At 37.1% G+C, this 23,571-nt stretch overlaps 3 protein-coding genes and 1 non-coding gene across 7 annotated transcripts in view; all 4 read left to right on the plus strand.

Annotated features, from left to right (window-relative positions):
• Positions 1-23,569, plus strand: part of ZAR1 (HOPZ-ACTIVATED RESISTANCE 1) — a 54,016-nt gene extending 30,447 nt beyond the window's left edge. Inside the window, exons 1-3 of one of the 3 annotated variants that reach the window (XM_089157414.1) lie at positions 19,267-19,694; positions 20,067-22,378; positions 22,728-23,569. In XM_089157414.1, coding sequence (XP_089013540.1) covers positions 20,083-22,378; positions 22,728-22,792 — 2,361 coding nt within the window. In that variant the 5' untranslated portion in view covers positions 19,267-19,694; positions 20,067-20,082 and the 3' untranslated portion in view covers positions 22,793-23,569. The other 2 variants (XM_089157412.1, XM_089157413.1) reach the window with 2 other exon arrangements.
• LOC149016281 (small nucleolar RNA R71) lies at positions 550-651 on the plus strand. Its single transcript, XR_016173760.1, has one exon. It is a non-coding gene; the product is annotated as a small nucleolar RNA R71 (small nucleolar RNA).
• LOC149016282 (wax ester synthase/diacylglycerol acyltransferase 11-like) lies at positions 4,031-5,776 on the plus strand. Its single transcript, XM_089156719.1, has 6 exons — positions 4,031-4,092; positions 4,748-4,847; positions 4,932-4,961; positions 5,073-5,279; positions 5,369-5,446; positions 5,543-5,776. The coding sequence occupies exons 1-6, from the start codon at positions 4,031-4,033 to the stop codon at positions 5,774-5,776; spliced, it is 711 nt and encodes a 236-aa protein (XP_089012845.1).
• On the plus strand, positions 7,827-15,052 carry LOC149016283 (uncharacterized). 2 transcript variants are annotated; one of them, XM_089157407.1, is made up of 3 exons: positions 7,827-7,900; positions 8,024-11,918; positions 14,630-15,052. In XM_089157407.1, the coding sequence occupies exons 2-3, from the start codon at positions 8,029-8,031 to the stop codon at positions 14,661-14,663; spliced, it is 3,924 nt and encodes a 1,307-aa protein (XP_089013533.1). In that variant the 5' UTR covers positions 7,827-7,900; positions 8,024-8,028; the 3' UTR covers positions 14,664-15,052. The 2 variants fall into 2 exon arrangements, with proteins under 2 accessions (XP_089013533.1, XP_089013532.1); XM_089157406.1 differs by lacking the exon at positions 14,630-15,052 and having other exon boundaries at positions 8,024-11,958.
• Positions 23,570-23,571: the final 2 nt, after the last annotated feature.

Below are 23,571 nucleotides of genomic sequence, written 5' to 3' on the forward strand. Positions count from 1 at the left end.
TAGCATCTTCCAATGGAGTCTTCTTCTCGCAATGATTGAGCTTGTTGGTTTTCAGGGTTGTCTTTCGGTATCTTGATTTTTTTTCCATCCAAAATTTGGATGGTTTCTCCTACCCTGGATTGTATGTGTTTGAATATGGATTGTTCTCGTCGGTTAAAGTTCCCCACATATTTTGCTTGCTCTAACTGATTTTGCTCAAAAGGATTAACCATCTGACATTCATTGCTATAATGTGTTCCCTCACAATAGTTGCATATCACAGTTGGAGGTTTGGTGCCTTGAGTTGCTAACAACCCTACTTGCTTTGTTAATGCTTCAAGTTGGACAGCCACGGCAGTCATGGGATCAATTTCATTCCTCTGCAAAACTCTTCTTGGGGCAACTCTATCCCTTGGCCTTTGATATGCATTTGAGGCCATAACATCCAAAAGATCAAAAATTTCTGTTGGATCCTTGTTCATGATTGATCCTCCTGCTGCTGCATCTACTAATGTTCTTGTGGAATTAGATAGACCATCATAAAAAATCTGAATTTGCCTCCAGAGCTCTATTCCGTGGTGTGGACATTTCCTTAGCAAGTCCTTGAATCTTTCCCATGCGTCAAATAGTGTTTCCGAATCATACTGCAAAAAAATAGAAATATCTGTTAATAAACTAGCAGTCTTAGATGGTGGAAAGAATTTTACCAAAAATTTTTGAGCCATTTGATCCCAAGTAGTGATGGATCCTGGTTGTAGAGAATGCAACCAACTCTTAGCGTTGTCCCTTAATGAGAAAGGGAACAATCTCAATCTTATGGCATCATCAGTAACGCCATTGCTCTTGAATGTGTCGCAAATGTCCAAGAACCCATCAATGTGAAGATTTGGGTCTTCACTAGGCAATCCAGAAAATTGATTATTTTGCACCATTGTAATGATAGCAGGCTTGATTTCAAAATTGTTAGCTGCTACAGGTGGACGCCTTATAGCTGTCCTATTATCTCTCACAGTTGGCGCAACATACTCTCCCAAAGTCTTGCGCCTTGGTGCTTCAACTTCAAGTGGTGGTGGATTATTTTCAAGATCCATTGCTCTAGAAGTGGAAGATGAATTTGTTCTATCTTTCTTTGCTTTTGAGTTTCTTCGACAAGTTGCTTCAATTTCAGGATCAAAAGGAAGTAAATTATCGTTTCCTCTCCTTCTCATGCAAAATCAGTAGGACCTGAAAGAACTCCAATTCACAACTAAAAAATAAAATAAAATAAAATAATAGAAAAGAATAAAATGAAAAATAAAAGAATTCAAATTAAAACTAGCAATAATTGATATTGATATTAATCTAATAGTCCCCGGCAACGGCGCCAAAAACTTGTTGTGAAAAAGTACAACGCAAGTGCTACCGTCGTAACAAGTAATATAATGATAAAAAATCGATCCCTCGAAGACTATAGATTAGGTACCAAATTAATTATACCAATTTTATTTGAACAAATAATAAGGAAGATAATTATTCTAGACTATATTGCAAATTGAAAGTTAAATTGAGATTATTAATTGCTAAAGACCTAGGGGTCAGATTTCACCATAACTAAGCATTCCCACCCTTTTCTCCCTCTTTATAATTTGAGAAATATTTTCCTGATTGATAGTCAAGATTCCCTTTCCTATCTATTAGTCTCTCTCGAGTACTAATAGAAATTCCCTCAATTGCTAACCCACTATATTTCTATGTGGGTTACAACAACTGAGAAATCATTAAATTCTATGGATTCCCATGTAACAACTACACAAACCATGTAAGTATATCTCTATCCTACATGTAATTCATGGCTTTTACTCCAAGGAACTAAACACATAAATCCCCTCTCAGTTCATTATGATTAACAAATCAGTTGATTAGTGGCCAATTAATCAAAAGCATGAAGAATAGAAGTAAAAACTCAATTAAGGGAAACAATATTCAAAATTATATTGATGAAGTCAAGAGTGGGAATTCAAAGATAGGCTACATCTGATCCCTAGAAAAACTAAATTAGTTCATACTCGAAACTAAAAACATTATAGAGGAGTTCAAGAACATTGAAAGAAGATCAAGAAAAACTTATTCCCAAGCTTCAGATCTCCAAAGCCAACCAACGCCTCTTGGTTTGATCTCTCCACTCCTCCAAAGCTCCCAAAAACGTCCTCCTCCTCTTCATAGAGTTTGCTCTCCTTTTATAGATTAATTAAACTCAGAGTTTGAATCAAACTCAGAGTTCTTGTCTGACTTAACCAAGGAGTGTCTTGACGTATGAATCGGACTAACTTAGAGGTCTCCAATGCATAATACCACCGTTGGATTTGAAGACCAAGAAGTCTTGAAGCTCTCCTCCAAAAATCAGCTCGATCGGACACCATATGACCATCCGATGAAGATCTTGATCAAAACTGGACAGAGACACTCAAAATCGGGATTCTTCTCTCCTTCTTATTTGAATTGGATTCTTCTTCCTCTTTTCCCTTCTTTGATCAAATCCTAAATAGGAAATAAAACGTAGAAGCATACAAGGACTCATTCTCTTTATGTTTTTGACTTGAGGTAGGACTCTTGCAATAATACCCAGATTTGATTGATAATTTCCTACATGTAAAAGTAATAAATCTTTATTAGAATTTGTTAGGAAATATATAAAATCACCAAAATTATAGAAATTAAAGGAAAGGGTGCAACATATTCATTTTCATATCATATTAGGGTAAATTGATATAAAACAATTATAAATACATGGAAATATAATAAATTAATCATATAAAATAATATGTATGAAATCAACTTATCACATGTGATGAGGGAACACCCCCTAATAAGTCCCAAATTGTTTGGATTTTTTTTTATTATTAAAAGCAAAATTAAAAAGGGGGGGAAATTTGTATGTGGGGGGGGTCTTTTGTGTTTGGGGGGGGGGGGGGTTTGTGTTTTTTTTTTTTTCCCTTTTGTTAAAAAAATGGTAATAAAAAAAAAAAAAAAATTGTTTGGGGGGGTTTTGTGGGAAAAAAAAAAAAAAAAAAAATTTTTGTTTTTGTGGGGGGGGGGGCCTTGGCCAGCTGAGTGTTCTCAATGCCCAACTTTCTAAGCTTCTTGCTTCCTTCTGCTAGCTTCTCTTCCAAAACGGTTCGTGCTTTCTCAAACTCTTTTGATGCCTTCAAAACCGCATCATGTATTCTCTGCTCCTGATCTTCCCTCACAAAACGTAACTGCTGCATGCATTCCTATAAAGCTGCATCCAAGTGACCTATCCTTTCTTCTGCAGCCATTCTTCCTGTAAAGCTTCATCTAATTCCTGCCTGAGAGATAATGCCTTTGCTTCTGCTTTCTCCCAACCTACATGATTTTATTTAAATGAACAAGATCAGCTACATATCAGGCCATAAAGAAACTATCAACAAATACGTTCACCCCCATTGACACACACATTGAAACAATAAATTCATGCTAAGAACAAATGATGAAGTAAAAACAGATTCAGTATAAGAACCTACAATTGCTTCTTCAGCCACCTTTGCATGTTCAGTCACAAGATCATCTTTTGCATCACACTCAGAGAGGAAAAAGGAGAGCTTCTCATTCAATTCTTTTACTGATATCTCCAACTCTGCTGCTTTATCTGTCACAGGTGTCTTTTTGAAAATAATAATAAGAAACTCAGTAATATACTCAAAGTAGCATTTAACATTAAAACATACTCACCACAGTAAACATGAATCTTATATTCGAAAATATCCAACACAATAATGCACTTCATAACCTCTAAACTTGAAGACACATTCTACACAACCAAGAAAGAAGGTTTCGGTTTGTTCTCATGATCCACAATGAGGGGGATAGAGATCTCGTGATCATGAGAACAAAATTGTCAGATAGTCCTCAGACCAGAGAGTCCATAACAATTGGTCAATTTATTTTTATTTATTTTTTTTCATTTTTTTGCCCTTCTTTTCTTCTCTGCTTACAGAAATTTCCTGCCCTGCATGGAAAGCCTAAGGTTATCAGAACGAATTTTCAGTGACAGATGTGGGTCAAGATTGAAGTCAATGAATCTGTACCTACAGATCAGGATCACACAGAAGCACTGTAATCCACATGTTAATATCAAGCTTAGGAATGAAAGATGGAGAATGCAAGGCTAATTTTGGATAATTGCTCAGGCACATAATAGACATTTAGTAATGAACCAATGATCATACAAAGAGAGAGAAAAACAATAAAATGCCATGCCATGGTGATTGTTTACTACTAACCAAGAGCAGGATCTTACATTAATATAAAATAAATGAAAATAGGAATCTACTCATCAAAGAATGAATTCAGAAGATGAGAGAAGTTCAGTTACCTCTTCTCGATTTTCTTTCGATCAACACGAGATTGGCTTGATCACTTACGACACTTGTCTTTTCCGTAGGCTTTTTCCTCCAATGCCATGTCTTTTGGTCCATGGTGTCACTTGAGTGTAGCTATCCAAACAATATAACAGAAATCTCTGAGATAAGATCAATAGGGGAAAGATAATAGAGATTAGTCAGCTACAAATTAAAAATTGAAATCCTAACTATAGCTTTCCAAACATAATAGCAGAGACTTTTTTTGTAAAAATATTTTTTTTGTTCATCGGGTACATGTATGTGTATTTAACATATTAAAGCCGTCAAATCTATCTATTAGAACAGACAATATTATATCATCAGGTGGTTTGGTTTTAGAATTTGGATGGCATTCTTTTGATGTTTAGTGAAGCTTACAGTGCAATTCCTATGCAGACCATCAATGATGTTCTTTTTGGTGTGATATCATCCGGACTATCAAGATACTTGGATTTGAGGACTCACAGAGTAAGTTTGTCCCAGAACTAATATTTTGGAAACAAGTCTCATATTCTAATATACTTTGACTTTATATGATTCAATTGCTTGCAGCAGAACTACGTGAAGGGACTCAAATCTCTGGTTTAGCAATGGTTAACATCAAAAAACAGCCAGGATTGCCGGTTCTAGTTCAAGCATTTTTCTTTTCTTTCAAGAACTATAATTGATTTTTGACATGAAAGTACTGATCAGGAACTATCAAAACTGATGAAGAGTAGTAAATCAGGAGAAACAAGGTGCGGCAACCAAATTGGGTACGTGATTCTTCCTGTTTATTATCATAGAAAACTCAATGACCCTCTTGAGTATGTAAAGAGAGCTAAAGCCATGATCGACAAGAAAAAGCTTTCTCTGGAAGCACATCTATCATACAGGGTTGTCTCCCTTTTGAGCCCAAAGGTGAAAGAGATTTTCTAGTTTCCAATCAACAGCAGAAGACCAAATTTTCAATGTTAAATCTCATCTGCTCTTGTTTTGATTTCTGGTAGCTAGCGCTATATCTCCATACAGGGTTATCTGTAACACAACATTCACAATTTCTAATGTTCTTGGACCAAAAGAGGAAAGTATGTTGGCTGCAATTCCTATCACTTACATTCGAGTCAACCTGGCTGCCTTGGCTCATGTAAAGCTTCCAACATTTTTGCTCTTCTTTTCTTTAGCATTCCAACACACAAACACATTTCTGTATAGGGAACCTGAGTATATATACTATCATATCAATGGTACAGGCAATTACAATGCATATGGTGAGTTATGCAGGAAGAGCAAATATGCAAATCCTAGTGGCAAAATACATCATTCCTGATCCTGAGCTTCTTGCCAAATGTTTTGAAGATGCATTGCTTGAAATGAAGGATGCCACTGCCAACTCCATCAAGGTCCAACAAGGATAGTTCTCTTAGATTTAGTTCTCTTTAGATTTCTTTTCTATAAAAAGTGTGCTTATATTAATGGGTTAGTACAAAAAAGTTATTAACATAGATAAACCTCGCACTGGTCTATGGAAAGTATTTGGTTCCCTCGCATTTATGCTGAAAAATACAACTCCACAACCTCATCCAATAGTCCTCTGATTACCCACTGCATCGTGTACTTAGGGGCGGAGCCAGGATTTAATACAATGAATTTTCTACCCATTATTTTTATTGTTAAAAATTTTCTCTAAACAAGAACCCAAGTATTGATATTTCACATGGAAAGAGGGTTAGAGTGGATGCTTCAAAATTTTGGGAATGGAAAGAAGGTCAGAGTGAATGCTGATATTTCACACATGAAGTGAGAACTCTAGTAGAAATTTCATAAAATTGGAAAGAGAAAAAGAGAATTTAAAAAAATCGGCCCCTTGTCTCCAATGTAACTTTGTCCATATTGAGAACTTGTCTTGGCAACCATCGAATCCTAAAAATTTTGTTTGTTGTCGGCACGGGTATCTCTTGTGTTGCCCTCAGTTTGACACGTTGTATTGTAAAAGTCCAATGACTTGGCTTGACCTGCTGAGCAAGTTGGGATCTTTTATCTATGAGGGTAGAAGACTATTCTCTCCTCACACCATCCATCACATGATCAAGGCCGAGCTCTGGTCTGTCTTATCAATGTTCAAAGGTAAGCTCTCGTGTGAGCAAAGGATCTAAACTCCTGAGAGGCCTAATGCATTTTTATAGTGTTATCTTATAGCCAACATATTACTTTCACGGTAAATGGAACAAAAGTCTACAAGGACATAAGGACTTTTGCACTTTCAATTATTAATAATAAAATTTGTAAGAGGTTATAAATATTTTTTTTTTTTTTTTTTTTTGTTATGTTTGTCACCTTAAAACTCTTGCACCAAAATATATTTGCATGGTTGATCAATTTAGTGGTGTCTTTTTTCTCTTGTATGTATCTATGAAGATACTTTCAAGTTTTAGAAGTATTTTGAACCAAGCATACTAATAAGCCATGTATGACTTTGCATCTTCAAATAAAAGCAAGACCTAAGCACTTTACATGAAGTTTGAATTAATCTTTTAGGTCCTTCCAAGTGTTGTTATAGTTAGTGAAGTATGTTAGTTCACCATCTATTACTTTGAAGGCATAATTTAAAGTTAAAAGAAAAATAAAAAAGGAAAAAGAAAATAAAATAAAAGAAGGAAAAGAAATCTCAGAATCTTAACCAAATTTAAGTCGAATTACCAAAATAACATCTACTTTTGAGAGCTCCACCCATCCATTTAAGTGGAAACTTCTAAGTAAGTATTTTTTATTTAGTTCATCTTCTCTGTAATTGGCAAATGAGTCTGAATAACAATCCAGAAAGTCAGCACCTAACAACAAAATGTGACACACATTGGATTTGAAACATTATTATGGTTAATTATGTATTAAATATTTTTAAAATAGGGGAATCGTTTTATCTTGATAAGTAGTGAATATAAAACATATTTTACATCTACCATTTTTATAAAATCCCATTGTACTAAATCTAAGCTTTTACCAAAAAAAACAAAAAAAGTCTAAGCTAGACATAAGCATAGTTTTGTAAATCAAGAATTGCAAGTTTTGGAAAGAGGGAAATTGAATCCACTTCTTTGCTTCTAAATGAGGCAAATTTTATTTTTTTTTTTCAACTTTTGAAAAAAAGGAAATTGAATCCACTTCTTTGCTTCTATATGAGGCAACACTTTTTTGGTTTTTTAAAAATTTTGAACAAAGCGGAATTGAATCCACTTCTTTGCTTCTATAGGAGGCAACACTTTATTTCTTTCTTTTCTTTTTTTTGAAATTTTGAAGAAACGAACATTAAATCCACTTCTTTGCTTCTATGGGAGGCAACAACTTTTAGTTTCTTGAGCAATACCAACAAGTTTCATTGAAATAAGGAGAGCTGGTATTCTTTTTTTACCTTTTTCTTTTTAGGTAGGACATGCTCTACTCCTTTATACAACTTTTGTCTTACTTGCTTCAATTCTCTCCTCCTTCTGGATTCCTACACTCGTCACAGGAAACTGAAATTGCTACGAGAGATTTTGCAGCTGGTAAGGAACTCAATCCCTGCAACTTTCTCAATCGATCAATCTTCTACAGTTAGTTTATACATTTTCTTTTCTTGCTATTAAGAGTTACCACAACTGAATTCCCACTACTGCTTGTTTACACAGGAAAAATGGCTATGAGAAACTATGAAGAAGCTGATAAGAAATTGATTATTTCTGGCACTCTTCAACAACTCGGTGTCAAGGAGGAGTATGAAAAGCTTCAGAGTGTTGTCAACAATGCCAAAATGCGCTTTTGGGAGAGCGGTATGGATGAACGTTACAGCGAAGAGGCTAAAGAGTTATTTTATGAAGCAGAAGACAAGTTGGACGAGTTGTCATATGAAGCCATGAGAATTTTTCATGAAATGGAGAAGAAAAAGGAGATCCAAGTTAAGTACTACTGCATGAAGAAGATGATGACGTCACCGACCAGGAAGAGGAAGGTAAGCATCTCTTCCTTGTTAGTACGTCCATACCCACTTCTGTACCGTTTCAGAATGTCTCGTAAAATCAAGGATCTCCAGCAAGTGTTGAATAATATGGAAGTGAAAATGGATCCTACATTTTCCCATCAAAAAGAAAAAGAAAAAGAAATCCATAAATCCCTATTGCTTGAAGATAATAAACTAAAACTGGAGGAAATAGTTGAACGACTCCGCATGGATAAACTTCAATATTTTAGTTTTATTAATTCAATTGGAAGGGAAGTGGAGATAGAAGATATTCTTCACATGTTGCGTGATTCAAGAAATCAACAAATGATTTCAATCATTCCTATCGTGGGGATGGCTGGTGTTGGGAAGACGAAACTAGTGCAGCAAATCTATTTTCATTTGTTTGGTAAATATGATATGAGAATTTGGGTTAAGGTGAGAGAGGAGTTTAGCGTGAAAGAGGTTGTAGCACAAATAATTGAATGGATTACTAACAGTAGACCTACAGATGGGGACAATCTACAGCAACAGTTAGAAGAGTGTCTGATTGGAAAAAGGTTTCTACTTGTGTTGGATAATGTTTCGAACCAAGATAAAGAACAATGGGTTAATTTGGTAAGAATGTTAAGACTTGGTTCCAGAGGGAGCGCCATTATTGTTACAACACGAAGTCATGAAGTTGCATCAATGGTGGCTACAATTCCTCCATATATTTTAAAGGGACTATCAGCAGATGCAAGTTGGGAATTGTTCAGTGACCGAGCATTTACGATAGGACATGCTGTGGAGACCGAAGATCTCGTCGGAGTGGGAAAGGAAATTGTCAAGCGATGCCGTGGGCTGCCATTAGCATTAATAAGTGTAGCTCATGCATTGCGCTGGAAACCAAACAAAGAGTCGTGGGAAGCTGCCTTAAATGCTCTAAATCCTGGTGAAGGGGATTCACCTGCAGATATACTTGTTTCAGTTCAGAAGATATGTTACCATAGCTTATCATCACCATTTCTGAAACGATGCTTTGCATATTGTTCGGTATTTCCCGAGAATTTTACCATTGAGAAGAAAAGCTTGATTCAACAGTGGATGGCTCAAGGTTTCTTAGAAGAAGAAGAAGAAAAAGAAGCAGTGGCAGCAGAAGCTGCATCATCATCCTCATCCACTAGCAGCTGCGGGGAAGATATAGGTGATATATACTGTCAATATTTGAAGGGGAACTCCTTACTTCTCGCTGGGAAATTGGATGATCAACGTAACCCATTAGATTTCAGGATGCCTGAATTATCACGCAAATTTGCACGAACTCTCTTGGGAAATGATGCCATCTTGTCAAACCTGGACGACTTTGATGTCAAGAGGAACAACCGTCGAACGTATTTTCATTCTCTTGCTGCTGCTGCTGCTGTTAATATAAATGTCCCTTTTTTTAAGTTTAGGAACCTGCGTGTACTGGGACTAAGACATTTCAGCAAAGACGAGTTGCCATCCTCAATTGGAGAGTTAATGCACTTGAGGTATCTTGATCTTTCCTATGGTACCTTTAAAGCATTACCTGCTTCCATTTCCAAGCTCTACCATTTGCAGACTTTGAAGCTGTTGCATTGTAGACATCTTCAGAGATTGCCAAGAGAAATGAGAAAACTGATTAACCTGAGGCATCTAGAAAATGAAAGGACTTTGAGGAACATTCCGAGAGGTTTAATAGGGAACCTGAGTAACCTTCAAACCTTCAATTTCTTCCATGTTGGCAACACTACTGTTACTGATGATCATGAAGCTGGTATTGAAGAGCTGCAGTGTCTAAAACAACTCCGAGGAAGCTTGAGTTTACTTGGTCTAGACAATGTGAAAAATGAAACGGATGCTAGAGCAGCAAATCTGAAGGAGAAAACAAGACTTGAGGAGTTGATGTTAGAATGGGAATCTGATTGGCATGTCTGTACCAATGATCAGGATAAGGAGAAGCAAGACCTTATATTTGAGGAGCTCCAGCCTCCTCAATTTCTACGACTTCTAAGGATACTGCGTTTCAAAGGCACCAAGCTCCCTGCCTGGTTGGATAATGGAAGTTCGCGTCTCGCGTGTTTACAAGAGCTTTGTATCTATGCTTGTCACCGTGTAGAATCTCTAGATCTGTCAGGCTTGCATTCTCTTGAGAAACTAACAATCTCATATTGTGAAAATCTGGAGTGTGCAGGAGTCAATGATATCAGGAATTTATCGGTTTTGGAATTTACCAGATGTGATAAGCTGAAATCTCTGCTAGGAGCAAAGAATGGTGTTGTAAATCAGGAAGAGCCAAATCTAATATTTCGTTGCCTTAAGAAGCTGCATATCAACAGCTGTGATCATCTCACAAACTTAGGAGAGAAGGAGATGTTCCTCTTGCAAAACCTACAAACACTTCATATAGGAAATTGTAGAAACCCAACAATGGCTTTGATCAAGGGCTTGAGAAACCTCCCATGGCTTTGGCACTTGCAAATAGAAAATTGTCCAAATATAGAAGAATTGCCAGGGGGCGTTCAACATTTGTCATCTCTTAACCATTTTGAAATTAGGGATTGCCCTAAACTCAGGTTTTTATCAGAAGAAATCCAACATTGGGAATCTCTGCAAAAGCTCAGTATTTTTGGTTGTACAGATCTGAGGCGTCTTCCTAGGGGTATTGACAACTTAGTGAAACTTCAGGAATTGGAGATTGACGGCTCTGATTTTTTGCATTCTTTTCCAGACGGAATGGAAAAGATGACGTCACTGCAAAGGCTGAAGATCAGGAGGTGTTCACGTTTGGAGGCTCTACCTGCCTCGTTGAGCAAACTCTCATCACTTCAAGTGTTGGAAATTTCAAGCTGTAATATCTTGAATTCTTTGCCTGGAGAGATGAAGAACTTGACATCAATAGACACATTGAAGATAACAGGTTGTAAAAATCTGAAAGAATTACCAGAGGAATTGGGAAACCCCTCAACACTTCGTGTGTTGACTATATGTGGATGTCCTGCCCTAGAATTTCTACCAGAGGGCTTGGGAAACCACCAAAACCTGAGTCTATTGGAAATAACTGATTGTTCCAATCTAAAAGCTCTACCAAGGAGCTTGGGAGAACTCTCTTCACTTCAATCTCTCTACATCCAAAAATGCTTCAATTTGACATTTTTCCCCGATTGTCTGCAAAAAATGACATCCTTACGGGTACTTTGGTTGATCGAGTGTCACAAATTAAAAGATTTTTTTCCTGAAGGGTTGAGAACTCTCTTGGCACTTGAGAAGTTGACCATGTGGGGATGTCATGAACTCGTCAGGCCTTTGCCTCAGGAGATTGAAAATCTGAAATCCTTAGAAGAGCTGACCATTTCAAATTGTTCAAAATTGAAAAGCCTTCCAGAAGGATTGGAGAATCTCCCTTCACTTAAAGAGTTGGTCATTTGGAAATGTCCCAAGTTGAAGTACTCAAAGTCAAAGATACAACAGCTAATATGGAGAAAGTTACGAAAGCTGAACATAACAGACTGTCCTTACCTGGAGACCATAGATGATCAATCTGATCTTGATTACATTGTCGTTACTCCTCCAAAACATTGCAGGTTCGTTTTCTCATACCTTCTATTTATCGCTTACTTTTAAATTTTCATTTCTTACACAATGCTTGAAAATCTAGTGTTTTTGTTTAGCAATTTATTTATTATATCCCCAATATTTTCCTATAAATTTATATAAATCTGCATTTTTTTTTAATTGTTAAGGATTAATTAAGAGTAGTGCTTGCTATTGTTACAACTTTCCAAGTCATTGTCCATGGAATGGCTGTTGTTGACTGTTGGTCTTGTGCATGGTGTTGATGAATTTCTTATCATACATTGTCATATAAAAATGGTTTTTCTTCCGAACCTATAGATTCCTATATCTTTTCGTTTCCCAATTGCCACCAATGTTTCTTAAAATATGTTTAAACTTCAAAGGCAGCTAATTCTCCTTTCCTTCTTCTATTTTCTTTTGATATATTAAAAGAATTTTATCCTAAGGCTTGGGCAGAGGAATGCCCAAAACAGGAGAAACCTTTATTCTAAATCTGTAGTTACTCTTTAGCTTTGCTCATGAACAGCATGCTACATGAGAATACCTGCAGCATAAGCAGTTAAAAAAAGAAGAAGAAGTCTCATTCTAACTCATCCTTGAATTCCTCCATACATAGCACCCATTGGCGTAGGCTTTGCCCTACCCTGCTCACCCTGAAGAGTCCAGAGCCATTTTGAATATTTTAATTATTTTGATACCCCAACTTTCACAATCTATACAAGTTCTCCATAAGTGGGTTGAACTTGTGAAGTAGTTCTTGATAGCAAAAAGATGCTTATATAGGGTTGTTAGGATGCATCCGTCAAAGCCTAATTGAATCTTTTCAATCTTCTGAAACTTCCTCTGCTATCCTCAGGGGTCAAACTCTGGAATAAGAACTCTTCTAGGAGTCTGCACCATCAAGACAATGGGTGCAAAACTAGGTAGGATCAGCCAAACCTGGTGAAGTCAAATCAAGGATCAATGAGGATCCTGGATCTGGTTTTCTATTCCTTGGTAAGCCCAAACATTATCTATCAGTAAAGTTTGCAGGAAAAGGAGTGGGAAGTCTTGCAGAACAGAGCCTGCAAAACTGGTTGAAATGTCAAAAGAGTACAGGATCAATTTAATTTCTGAAACACAAGGGAAATTCAAAAGCAAAGTGGATGTTATTGTTGAGTTTGACTGAAATGGTCTTATGCCCAATCTGAGTTGCACTTCTACATGACCTACACTATATTGCTGGCTTCCCTTTTGATATCCTCCTTTCTTTTTGTTTTTTCTCCTTGATCTTTGTTGTTCTCCTCAACTCCCTAATTTTCTGTTTCCTGTTTTTCTTTTTGTAAGGTCATTGAATTTCCCTTTTTGATCTGCTATCCTTTTTTTTGCTGTGATTATATTTTGTAGACCTTATGAGTTTATGCTTGTAAATTTCAATATATATGGTTGTGTTTTAGCTAAATGGATACTTAGTCTCTTTACAAGTGACTCACTTTTGTGTTTATTGTTCCCATCTATTTTAGCTTGGACTAATATAATGTATGTCAAAATCAGATGTCTTACACTTGTTTTGTTTTTGCCAGTGTCTATTAAAGAAAAATATAATAGCAAAAAATGATCTCAAGAATATTGATGGACTGTTTCTACTGCATTTGAATATTGTTCTGAATACCCATTCTTTAACATGAGATACTTCACACACAAAAAGCTTGATCGTGCTTCTCAGGTTATCCCTTTTTGTGAGGCCTGTTTCAGCAAAAGAGTAACTTTATCAACATTAATTTTAAGTACTGGCAAGCTAGTTTATACATATGGGTAAGGACCAACGATAATTTGCATTCTGTTCTACTTGTCAGCCTACCACATGCATAAGATTTAACACTGTAACCCTATAGCCTTGTAGAGTTTTTTTCCTGATGAGTAAACTTGATGATGGGTGACTTCTTTTTGAAATGGTTTAATTTGTGAACATCCAGTGTTGAGTGGATTCAATATTTCTTTCAACTCTACTAATCAGAATGTTATATGCATCTTTTTCTGCGTTGAAAATATAGTTGGGTGGGGGACATGTTGAGTTTATGTAACTTGTTAAATCTTGAGATCTTGAAATATTTGTAGGAACTCTTCATTTTATCTTTCAGATTAGTCTCAAGCTTCAAGTCAATTTAAAAAGTATTTGAGATTTTCCTATTCTTCAATAGTTATTTTTTTCTATAAGAGATGTCAAGCAAGCTTCAAATAAGTTGAAACAGAAACACATTTGGATTTCAGTCTATAGATTTAACTGGGATTGCCCAGAATCAGCTTGGACCCTGGAAATCCTGTGTTGATCAACTAATTCAAATCAGCCAAAATCAAGAGTGGCAGATTCTGATTCCCTGGTTTGGTTCCAATTTTCAAAATCATGTTGTTAATTTAGGAGTTCTAATGAAGTTTGGAAGTCACTGTTTTTCAGAAACCACTTTTTCTTGCACTCCTCCTTGTGAAAGATATATCAGGAGAAGTTTGAGCATGCCAGCACAGTGACCCTGCTTGTGCCTGTCTCTTTCCCCTGCCCCAGCAAATAACTCCCCTGCCCCTCCCCATCCCAATCTCCATCCCACACCCCCACATCACTAGCTTGTAACAAAAATATGGCATGCCCAACCTTTGCCCAGCCCTTTTCCAAGAAACATAAACCCTCTAGTTTCGTAAGAGATATGATGGAATAATTAACTGTTTTTTATGTGATTCTGTGCAGAGATAGCGAAGCCATCATGTCACCCTCAGAGTAGGACGGAGAGAGTTCAATCAATGATTTAGAATTCCAATCTGGAAGCTTCTGGCCCCCTTGGACATCCATTCTTGCTTATTTTGCAAAACTTCTTTCAGTGTGTGTGAGTGTGTGTTTGTTTGGCTCATTTGGATCAATTACTTGTCTAAGCTATTATGATGTTGTATCCTCTCTTCATTTCTCTAGACACTACTGAACTCTTCTTTGTTGTGTGTTTTCATTTTGCTACTATTAAGATTCTATTTGGCAGCAAGGGAAGGGAAATGATTTTCCTTTTTTGCATTATTTGGTTGTGAGGGAAGTAAAGAGAAATAAATCTATCACATTTGTTTGCTAGGACATAACATTTTAGAGAGTTTTAGTAACTTACAAATAAATCCAACCCCATTCACTCTAGCTCACTCATAGCTTATTTTGTTCATCCAATAGCTCTTCATTTTGAAGTTAAACCCACCCTGATTCCTCAAAGATTTTGAGAAGTCCATTTGTCCTATCAATATGCAAAGACTAATATTCCTGCCTAGATAGAACCAAGTCCTACTTATTCACAACTCATGAACTCCATCTGTAATCCTTTGTTGCTTAAACCCTAGTTAATGAATATTGCTGGTAAGTCATGACCAGCTGTGATATTGCTTACCCTCAATAAATTGTGTATTAATGGATTCAATTTGGGATTTAGTTAGTGAAATCCTCTACCAAATTGGCCGAATTTCATTTTGAGAAGGCACTCCTCTCTTAGATTCATCCACCCCACCCTGGGCTGGTTTTTCTCCTTTTTGGGTTGTTAAATAAATTTATTATTCATCCAAAAATATTTCATTTTGAGAAGAGAAATGGGTTAAACAATGAAATTGGAATATTCCGGAATTCTGTATATGCTCTCTGAGTTTCTATTGTGTTATAGTGGATTTTTCTCAAACGATGATTTTCGCTTAGACCAGCTGCATTAAGAATTCTTTATTATTAGAGTTCAAAATTAGGGTTTGCTCTCAAATGACACAAAACTATTAGAGAAAGAAAGGTAAATGGAAACCATGCATTTAAAAAAGTTTTAACTTCAAATTCTTTCTTTATCTAATTTTTTCCCAACAGCAACATCAAAGCTTTATTTTCTAAGCTGCAATGCTGCTTCATTTACTCCGGATGATATGGACTTGTTCTCAACTAGTTTTTCTTCCTTTCCAGCTTTGTATATCCTGTGTAAGGCAATATCACCACAAACTATCCAGATTTTGGAATAAGGGAAATTGAATCAGCTTCTTTGCTTCTATAGCCTATTTCGATCTCTTTTCAAACCTTCCTAAACGGATATGGAAATAAACTGGCCACAGTATTTTCATAACTAGGCTATGAAGCACCAATCTCTCATTCCATACTTTATTATGTCCAATGTTTACTAAATAGTTTTTAATTTATTTTAATCACAAATTTTTTCCAATTATGATTTCTTAAAAATGGATTAAAATTTTGAATGAAAAATGAAACTAAAAAGAGCCACTGATTTATGAGCATCCATTGTATTGTTCTCCCTTGAATCCATCCTCTAAAATGTAAAATCGATGCTGTATATGATGTTTTCAACTATGCTGTTACAAAGTTTTTCTTTTCAATGTAATTGACTTTCAGATGGTAATACAAGATTTAGTAAGTTTTTAATCCAAGGGGAGTGATAGTTCAGGCATAAGGCTGTTGAACAAGTGGAAAAGATATACAAAATAGTCTCTACATCTCATATTCGATTTTCACATTTTCAATATTTGAGTGAGAAGATGAACAGCATGATAAATTTACAATTTAATAAAAACAAACGAAAGCTTAAATGGGAATTGTTCATTAATATTGCTATGGTTCTGTTGGTTTTTCTTTCATTTTGACAATTGAAGATTGAAAATAGGTGGGAGTTTGGATGAAGAACAAAATGGGATTTTGATTGTTAGAAATCCAGGACAAAATCCGACCGCTCTACTAACCCACCGTTGACAGATTGTAAAGTATATTTTACATTTATCATTTTGGTAGAAACCTTTTGTATTCCAAAGATATAAATCTGATTGGACCATGATTTTGTAATTCAAGAATCATGAATTGGCAAATTTTGGAATAAGGGGAATTAATCTATTTTGTTGCTTTTATACGAGGCAAAAACCTCTTAATTTCTTTATACATTGTGTTGCGTCTAGACCTTCTTCGCGTCAACCCGAGTAGTTGGACGACCTCTTAAGGGCTTTAATTTCCAACATAACTTGAATAAATGTGATGCCTTCACTCACAAAGGAAATTAGAGTAGTCTGACCTTGTGTGGTCGAGGGACCGCTTCCAACGCGTAAGTTAGTCTAGGCAACAATAGAAGGCTCTGAGAGGGTTCTCAAAGCGTAGAGAATGATGGTGAATAGAGTCTCATACATTGCCTATCTTAAGATGGAGTTTATATAGTGGTTACCTTGGGGCGGTCCCTCCATCTATTTCGCCCACTGATTGAAGAGTGGGGCGAGTTGCCTTAAGAAACACATTTCTTTTCTTAGTGGGACCAATGGAGTCGTTACTCCATCAACAACTTTCCCACGTTTCAAGGTGGGGATGATGGGTGGTTATCTCTAACTGACCCTTTTGACTTGGTTGTCTTCAATGTTCCTCTCCAAACTTAGTACTGGGCGTTCTCTCATTGCCCGAGTGTATCACAAGTGATTCTTGAGAGATCCTCTAGGGGAGATGTTCTCCAACTTCCCGAGGGAGTGTTGGTGGAGTTGCCTGAGGGGGCTCTCCATTACCCCGAGGGGGTGTAAGTGGCTCTTCCCGAGGGGCTCTCCATTACCCCGAGGGGGTGTAAGAGGTTCTTCCCAAAGGGTTCTCCATTACCCTGAGCGGTGTAAGTGGTTCTTCTCAAAGGGCTCTCCATTACCCCAAGGGGGTGTAAATAGTTCTTCCCGAGAGGGCTCTCGGGTTGATTATCCTCCACAACACATTGTATACGTAAAGGTCCTCGAGCAACACTAGTAAGTTTCATTGAAATATTAAACATAATTGAGGTTTCTCCAAGGAGTGTTGGTATTTACTTATCTATTGGTAGCACATGCTCCACTTCTTTAATCTGACTTTTGTCTTACTTGCTTCCGTCCTTCTTCTGGATTCCTACACTTGTCACAGAAACTGAAATAGCTATGAGAGATTTTGCAGCTGGTGAGGAACTTGATCTCTACAACTCTCTCGATCAATCTTCAACAGTTAGTTTATGCATTTTCTTTTCTTGCTTTCAAGTTTCTACTACTAAATTCCTAATACTATTTGTTGGATCATCTCTTAAGATTCCCTTCTCACCACAAGTGATGGATGATAATGCCAAAAACCATCTTAACCACACAATCACGAATACAAGAGATGGAGAAGGTCTCGGGACTAAAGGAGTGCCGTGAATAGGGCCAAATGGATGGGATGACTTTCTCCCAAAGTGAGCGGGCAGAGGAAAAAGAGAAAAACAAGTGTTCAAGATTCTTAGAACGATTCCAAAAAAGGGTTTTAGTAGTTAGATGACATTCTTCTGATGCTTAGAGTAATTCCTGTGCAGACCATCAACGTTGTTCTATTCAGTATGATATCATCCAGATTAGCAAGATACTTGGATTTGAAGAACTCAGACATTAAGTCTTCCCCGGAACTAATATTTTGGAAACAAATCGTATATCTAATATACTTCTCAATCGCTTCTAGCAGAACTACATGAAGGGACTCAAATCTCTGGATTATTAATGGTTAACATCAAGAAAACAGCCAGATTGCAGGTGTTAGTTCACACATTCTTTTTCTTCCTCACAAGAACCATGACTGATTTTGTGACATTATTATTATTTTTTTTTTTTTCCATCATTGCTTTCAACGTCTTCATATGTAATTAAATATATCCAAAGCATCAAATTAATTGATTGACTATGAAAGTATTGATCAAGAACTGTCAAATTGAACTGGTGACGAGTAGTAAATTAGGAGGAACAAGGTGGGGTAACCAATTTGGATATGTGATTCTTCCTGTTTATTATCATAAAAAACTCAACGACCCTCTTGAGAGTGAATACAAGTAAAGCTTGCACTGGTGTACGGAAAAATCTGCATAGATAGCTTCATAATCTCTCATCCGCTAGTCCTCGAACTGCCCATTGCATCATATACTTGCTCTTCAAACACTCATGCAACTATGAATCCCAAATTTTTGTTTGTTATAAGTATATGTATCTTGTTATGTATTTAATGTGTTTAGTTTGGTGTATAGGTGTTAGATTGTACTAGCCTAGCACCAGATGGGTTAAAGACTTAAATTCAAGCGGTTCAATAATTTGAGAGATTTTGGTGCATTGATTAAGTACTTAATATATCTTTTATGTTGCAATACTTCGCTTGATCAGCTCTACCAAAAACAGAAGTGCTCGATACGCTAAAGAACTTGACGCATTTTTATGGTGTTCTCTTACAGCCAACAGAGATTTTCTTCAAGGGTTAAAACGAACAGAAGCCTTAAAGGGCACAAGGACTTCTGCAACCATCATGAAGAAGCAACGTGGTAGCCCTTATATCGTAAACCTTCTTCTTCTTCTTGTTTAATTTTTTATTTTTTTGGGGCAACCCATCCATATGAGTTGGATTTCAGTGCTGGAAATGGAATTTCGATCTTGACCGTCCATTTCATAAGAGTGTGTTTACCTTACCTGCAAATACTACGCAATTACCAAGCAATTTTCCACGCGTATAGAACCCATTGACTCTTCCAGCAACAAAATCTCTGGGATTTTTCTAAGCAGATTTTGAAAGACTAACGACGAGTACTGTTGGATAAATCTTAATAACAATGAGGGTTTTCATAGAATTCAGAGTAGAAGTTGTCTTCCTTGACCAGTCTCCATTTGACCGTTCCTCTTCTTTAGTCTTCCCCAAAGGAAAATTCCTCTGTAGCTCCGAGTCCTCGATTTGTTGGTAATTTTTCACGATTTCCACCTCCCATGGCAAATCTCAGATCATGACCCTCGGGAGCTTACAAGCAAGTGTAAGTGCAAAACTTTAATTTTTTGTTATCTGTTGAAGCTCTCAACTTGAATTCCTAGTTTCTTCTATCATGTTACTTGGAGGTAGTAGCTTTCCTTTTTGTCGCTGATTGAACGCTTTTCAACATGGTTTGCTTTTCTTGCGATTTAAATCTTCTGGTACACCTTCATGATAGATCGAAACCCTTGAAAGTTAAGAACCAAGAGTAAATCCGAAACTTCCATTCTTGCTTTTCTTTTTGTTTTTACTGCGTTTGGCCTTGTAAGTACTACTGCAGTTTCAAGGACATGGAGTGAGAAGCTTAATTGGATTTGAAGACTTATGTATTGGGTTGTAATTTATTATTAATATTATTATTTTTTTTTTAATTTAGTTTTGTGGAGGAAGCCATGGTGGATGCAATCGTTTCTGTGTTCTTGGATAAACTATTTAATGTTCTTCAAGAGCATAGCCGCATCATCAATGAATTTAGAGACCAATTCAATAGGCTCAAGGGTGAGCTGCAGCTCATGCAAAGCTTTCTTAGAGATGCAGACAAGCTGAAGAGAAAACATCAGACTGTCCGAACAATTACAGTTCGTCTGCAAGAATTGGTCTATGAAGCTGAAGACATACTTGCAGATTGCTCTGTGAGATCCAATGAAGATGAAGAAGTTTCAGCTACGTGCTTTAAGTGCTTCTCTCCTGTGGATCTCCCTTTCCATTACCAAACAGGAAAGCGCCTCAGGGAAATCAATCAGGAAATAAGTGTTATCAAAAATGACATTTCTTCTTACCTTGGTGTAACCATCTTACCTCAGAGGGGAAGTGCAGAAGCACATACCCAAGAAATGTCTAGATGGAGTTCTCCGGTCTATGACCACACCCAAGTAGTGGGATTGGAAGCTGACACACAAAAGCTAAAAGAGTGGTTATTTGAAGCAAACAGTGGCCTTCTTGCCATTGGGATCGTTGGCATGGGTGGATTGGGTAAAACCACTACGGCTCAAAAGGTTTTCAATGACAAGGAAGTGGAAAACCACTTTGACAGGAGGATGTGGGTTTCTGTCTCTCAAACGTTTTCTGAAGAACAAATTTTGAGAAGTATGTTACAGCATCTGGGAGATGCTAGTCTTGGAGATGATCCAGGGGAACTGCTGAGGAAAATAAACCAGTATCTTCAAGGCCAGAGGTATTTGATTGTGATGGATGATGTATGGAGAGAAGATAGTGACTGGTGGCAACGAATTTGTCATGGGTTGCCCAAGGGAAATGGAAGCAGTGTCATTATCACTACTAGAATAAAGAAAGTGGCCCAAATGATGGGAGTGACAGAGGCAAGAATCCATCGTCCAGAATTTCTGAGTGTAGATGATAGTTGGTTGTTGTTTTGTAAAGTAGCCTTTGCTGCAACCGGTGGTGAGTGTGGTTACCCTGAATTGGAGAGTGTTGGTATGGAGATTATGGACAAATGCAAGGGACTTCCTTTAGCCATTAAGGCAGTGGGAGGAATCATGCTATGTAAGTTGCCTTACTATGATGAATGGAGGAGAATTGTGGAAAATTTTCGTGAAGAATTGGCAGAGAACAATGACTCAGTGATGGCTTCATTGCAACTAAGCTATGATGAGCTTCCTTCTAATCTAAAATCGTGCTTACTCTGTTTTTCTCTCTATCCTGAGGATTGTGTCATAACCAAGAAGCAGTTAGTCAATTGGTGGATTGGTGAGGGTTTTGTTCCAATGACGAGTGGTGGATTAACCACATTGGCAGCAGAAGATTGCTTTTCGGGGCTTACAAATAGATGTTTGGTAGAAGTGGTTGATAAGGCTTATAATGGGATTGCATACACATGCAAGATACATGATATGGTTCGTGATTTATTGATCAAAATGGTGAAGGTTGATGAGTCAAATGGAGCTAGTACCCGTCGTTTGGGTCTTAGAAGTGGGTGCATTCCTACCAATTCAAAGCTGCGGGCATTGCTGTCCACAACCAAGACTGGTGAAGTTAACAAGTTCACTTCAGCTGTGGCAAAGAAGTTCTCCGAATGCCGATACTTAAGGGTATTGGATATCTCAAAGTCAATCTTTGAAACACATCTACCAGGTCTACTGGACCAAATTGGTTTGCTTCAACATTTAACTTTCCTCAGTTTCAGCAACACCCACCCGTTAGTTCTACTTCCTCCTTCTCTGAAGAAACTCAGTAACCTCGAAATACTGGATGCAAGTTATTGCCATAATCTGAAGGTACTTCCCTCATTCATCACAACTCTAGAGAAGCTCACCATCTTAGATGTAAGTCATTGTGGATCACTTGAATACCTACCCAAAGGGTTGGGAAGGCTTTCAAATCTTCAAGAATTGCTGGGGTTTAGACCTGCAAGATCAAACCAAATAGAAGGCTGTCGTATTGCAGAATTGAAGAGGTTGACCCGACTCAGAAAGCTTGAATTACGATTAACAAAGGGTGATGAGATTGAAGGTGAAGAGGTGAATGCTCTGTTGCATCTACAACAATTGCAATTTCTAGTCCTTAGCTGTTATGACAGTCATGGTGAAGATCTTGTGGCAAAGATGGATAAGCTCTCTCCTCCTCGACAACTTCATGAGCTTCATCTCAAGTTCTTTCCTGGAGATATGAGTCCAACTTGGCTCAGCCCTATTGCACTTCCAATGCTACGTTATCTCTCTATTTGTTCAGGTAATATGGTAAAAATGAATCAGAGATTTTGGGGAACAGCGGGTTCTGTGTGGAAGATAGAGGGCTTAATGTTAAAGTCCTTATCAGACTTAGAAGAGGAGTGGTCTGCAGTTCATCAGGCAATGCCTTCCCTTAGAATTTTAACTGTTTCTTGGTGTCCGAAATTGGAAGGCTTTCCAATTGAAGATGTTGGATTTAGAGGAGGGATGTGGAAGAAGGAAGAACAGATGATACATAAAATACAGGGATAAGGGCTGAAAGTGTCATTGGAATTTATCATTTTTTTTTTATATATATTTTTATTATTATTTATAATCTATTTGTTTAATCTATTTCTTTTTCCATGCAGTCCAAAGATATTTCTGGTGTGATTATTTTTTTGTGGAGAACAATGGGGGAAGAAGTATTCCGTGACAAAAATTATGCTCAGATAAAATTTTTAAAAAGTCAATGCCACCAAATCCAAGGATCTATTGCTTAATACTGTCTAATTTACATTTTCTTAATACAAAATTGCAGTTGATATTTTCTTGATCAACTTCAAATGCTGTAACCCTAAAGCTCCTTTATGGAATTTTATTTCTAGAAGAGAAAATCAAAACCTTGAAGGGTTCGTAAGTCTTCTGCAACAGCAAAAGGAAGTGCTTCAACCAAAGGGTAGATACAACCTATTGTACCAGTGTTCTGTTGGTTATTAATGATTCAGCCATGTATAAGCTATCATTAATTCCATACTGTTAGACTTTTCGTCTTGCACAGTATTTTAATTGTTTTCACAATCTTTTTCCCCCATAGATAAAAGGAAGGAGCTATGGGAATATAAGATTCACTGGACACCACAAGATTACTAAAGAAGAAATTCAGACCTTGCAAGGCTATGCTAGACTGTGCTGATCTTTTGGGCTGAGCTTTGGGGCAACTGTTCAGTTGCACTACTACAACCCTGCAACCATTAGGTTGGGGGTTGGAAACATGAAAACAACCTCCTAATAGTTTAAAGTAAGAATGATCACCAACTTGAGCTGACTGACAAACAGGGAAGGGTAATCCAGATAGCTTCCAGGATGCATGAGGTTGCACTTGCCCACAGACCCATGTCAAGCGCAGGGCCAATAAGAATACATGTGGTGCCATGCAGCCTAGAAGCCTTCTTTTTCTCTAGTATGATTTTTATGGCTGTAAATAACAAGTTT

The sequence above is a fragment of the Hakea prostrata genome, chromosome 5 (genome assembly GCF_041222555.1).
Source record: "Hakea prostrata isolate BN-2017 chromosome 5, UWA_Hpros_2, whole genome shotgun sequence".
Lineage (NCBI taxonomy): Eukaryota > Viridiplantae > Streptophyta > Magnoliopsida > Proteales > Proteaceae > Hakea > Hakea prostrata.